General features: G+C 26.2%; 1 protein-coding gene across 1 annotated transcript in view; it reads left to right on the forward strand.

The window, feature by feature from the left end:
- Positions 1 to 804: 804 nt before the first annotated feature.
- LOAG_15037 (hypothetical protein) overlaps positions 805 to 2006 on the forward strand; it is a gene marked incomplete at its 5' end in the record, with an annotated part of 2963 nt that continues 1761 nt past the window's right edge. The window contains 2 exons of the mRNA XM_020448887.1: positions 805 to 1050; positions 1323 to 1490. Coding sequence (XP_020300997.1) covers positions 805 to 1050; positions 1323 to 1490 — 414 coding nt within the window. The remainder of the gene's footprint in view (positions 1051 to 1322; positions 1491 to 2006) is intronic.

The raw sequence follows: 2006 nt of genomic DNA on the forward strand, positions 1-2006 counted from the left end.
TATTCATGTTTACAATATGCATATGATGGCTAATTTGTGAATATTACCAGAAACATTTTGATTGAATTGTTATTTGAAAGGTTAAAGATTAGTAACTATATGTCTTCCCCTATTTTTTATCTAACATCTTAGTATTACCACGCTTACTCATTTCCTCACTCATTCATTGCTCACTGGTAAATAAGTATCACTGGTGTTTCAAGTAAACTCTTTACTCTCTCCTTTTTCATTTCTTTGCCTCTTCCTTTCCCTCTCTTTTCTCTTGTCCTCTTCATGAGATAATAATTTCTTCTCTGTGAAAAGTGTTCAAATTCACTCCTTCTTTTATTTTTCCATTTCTTTGATATTTTTTGCTTCATTCGTTGATTAATATATGAAAAAAAAAAACGAGAAGAAGAACGAGTAAAAATGAAAGTTTTCCCTAATTAATTTACTTATGATTATACATTAATTTAATATTGTTCATGTCGTTAATTTGTGAACGTATATTGATTTTGTGCCAAATATTTTCTTTTTTTTATTGCATTAATTTCAAATTGTTGTTAGTCTTTGGTATATTATGCTATGCTAACTAATTCATTGCTATAATAATTTCATATCAATCAACAAAATAATTCCGATATTTTCAGAAATGATAATGGCAAAAATGTGAGAATATTTTAAATTGTATGAATCATTTCAGCAATGATAATGCATATATTTTTCTATAAAGGATAGCAATTTTACAAATGATAAAATCTATCATTATATGAAATAATTTTTGTAGGTTTTTCTTTTTCCTTTATCATTTCGAAATAAACGATAATGATACTATTTTCCGGACAGTTGCTCTATTTCATCCTGTCACTTTTTTCCGTTTTCTCAAACTTTTCCGGTTTAGTTGATGCGCAAAAACGACGAATTATTCGTTTATTAACTCCATTATCAAAGAAAGCATCCAGTAATGGTCAACAATTATTTCAAAATATTGCAATGAATGAAATGCAAGATATCGATACCATTTATATGCAATTGTCTAATTGGGCAAAAAATGAAGGAACCAATTTTATGGTTAGTTTAATTTTACAATCCTAAAAATAAAATGTTTTAAAATTTCTCCTAAAGTTTATCCAAAATATTTCACACTGGAAATATTTACGCCATCTTGTTAATGATGATTTTTCCTTTCGTCTATATTATTATATGTTTGTTAAAATTTGCCCATTGTATTAATTATGGAATTTGAAATTACATAATATTCATTTTTGTCGACAAAAAAAAAAACTTTGCCTTTCCAAAGGCAAATCAATTGAAATATTTTTGGAAACTTTTTTTTTTTCCAGAAGGTATTTGAAGAAAATTTGAAAAGAGTCGAAAAAGAAGCTTATGAAAAACGTGACGAACTTGGAGTCGAAATTGATCAATTACCATCACTGGTAATAGATGCTATTCAAATTGTTGATATATTTCGGCAGGATCCGACTAGAAGTGCTCTTGAAGAGAAGAAAATGGTTAGTTCAAATTAATTAAGTAAATTTAAAATTTCCGTCTTATTTTTATTTTTTATTTTCAACAACTTATTTTTGGAAATAATAATGAATTCTTTAGAAATATTTTATTGAATTGTCATTTAACGCAATATATTTTTTCATTTCTTTTATTGCTTTCACTCTTTTACTTTGTTACTTACTTTATGACACATTCAGTAAATTCGTTGAAACTATTTTATTGAATTTCAATTTTGAATTTTCATTTACTACCTTTTTTCTTCATTTTTCAACAACTTCTATTCATTTATTTTTCCATTTTATTTCATCATTACTTTTGGCTTTTTTTATTTTATTTTAGTATTACTTACTGATTTCCTAACCCTACCCTTGATTTGCAATATTTTTGTTTTACAAGGGAGACTTGTTATTGTCATAGACTTGTTATTGCTCATCTTCATGAGGCTTGAACTTGGCTTATTTGAATTTTAATTTAAAAACAAAATGTAGTTTAATGAGTCGAAAAAGCTTGACAAATTT

Source organism: Loa loa (genome assembly GCF_000183805.2).
Source record: "Loa loa unplaced genomic scaffold supercont3.516, whole genome shotgun sequence".
Taxonomy (NCBI): domain Eukaryota; kingdom Metazoa; phylum Nematoda; class Chromadorea; order Rhabditida; family Onchocercidae; genus Loa; species Loa loa.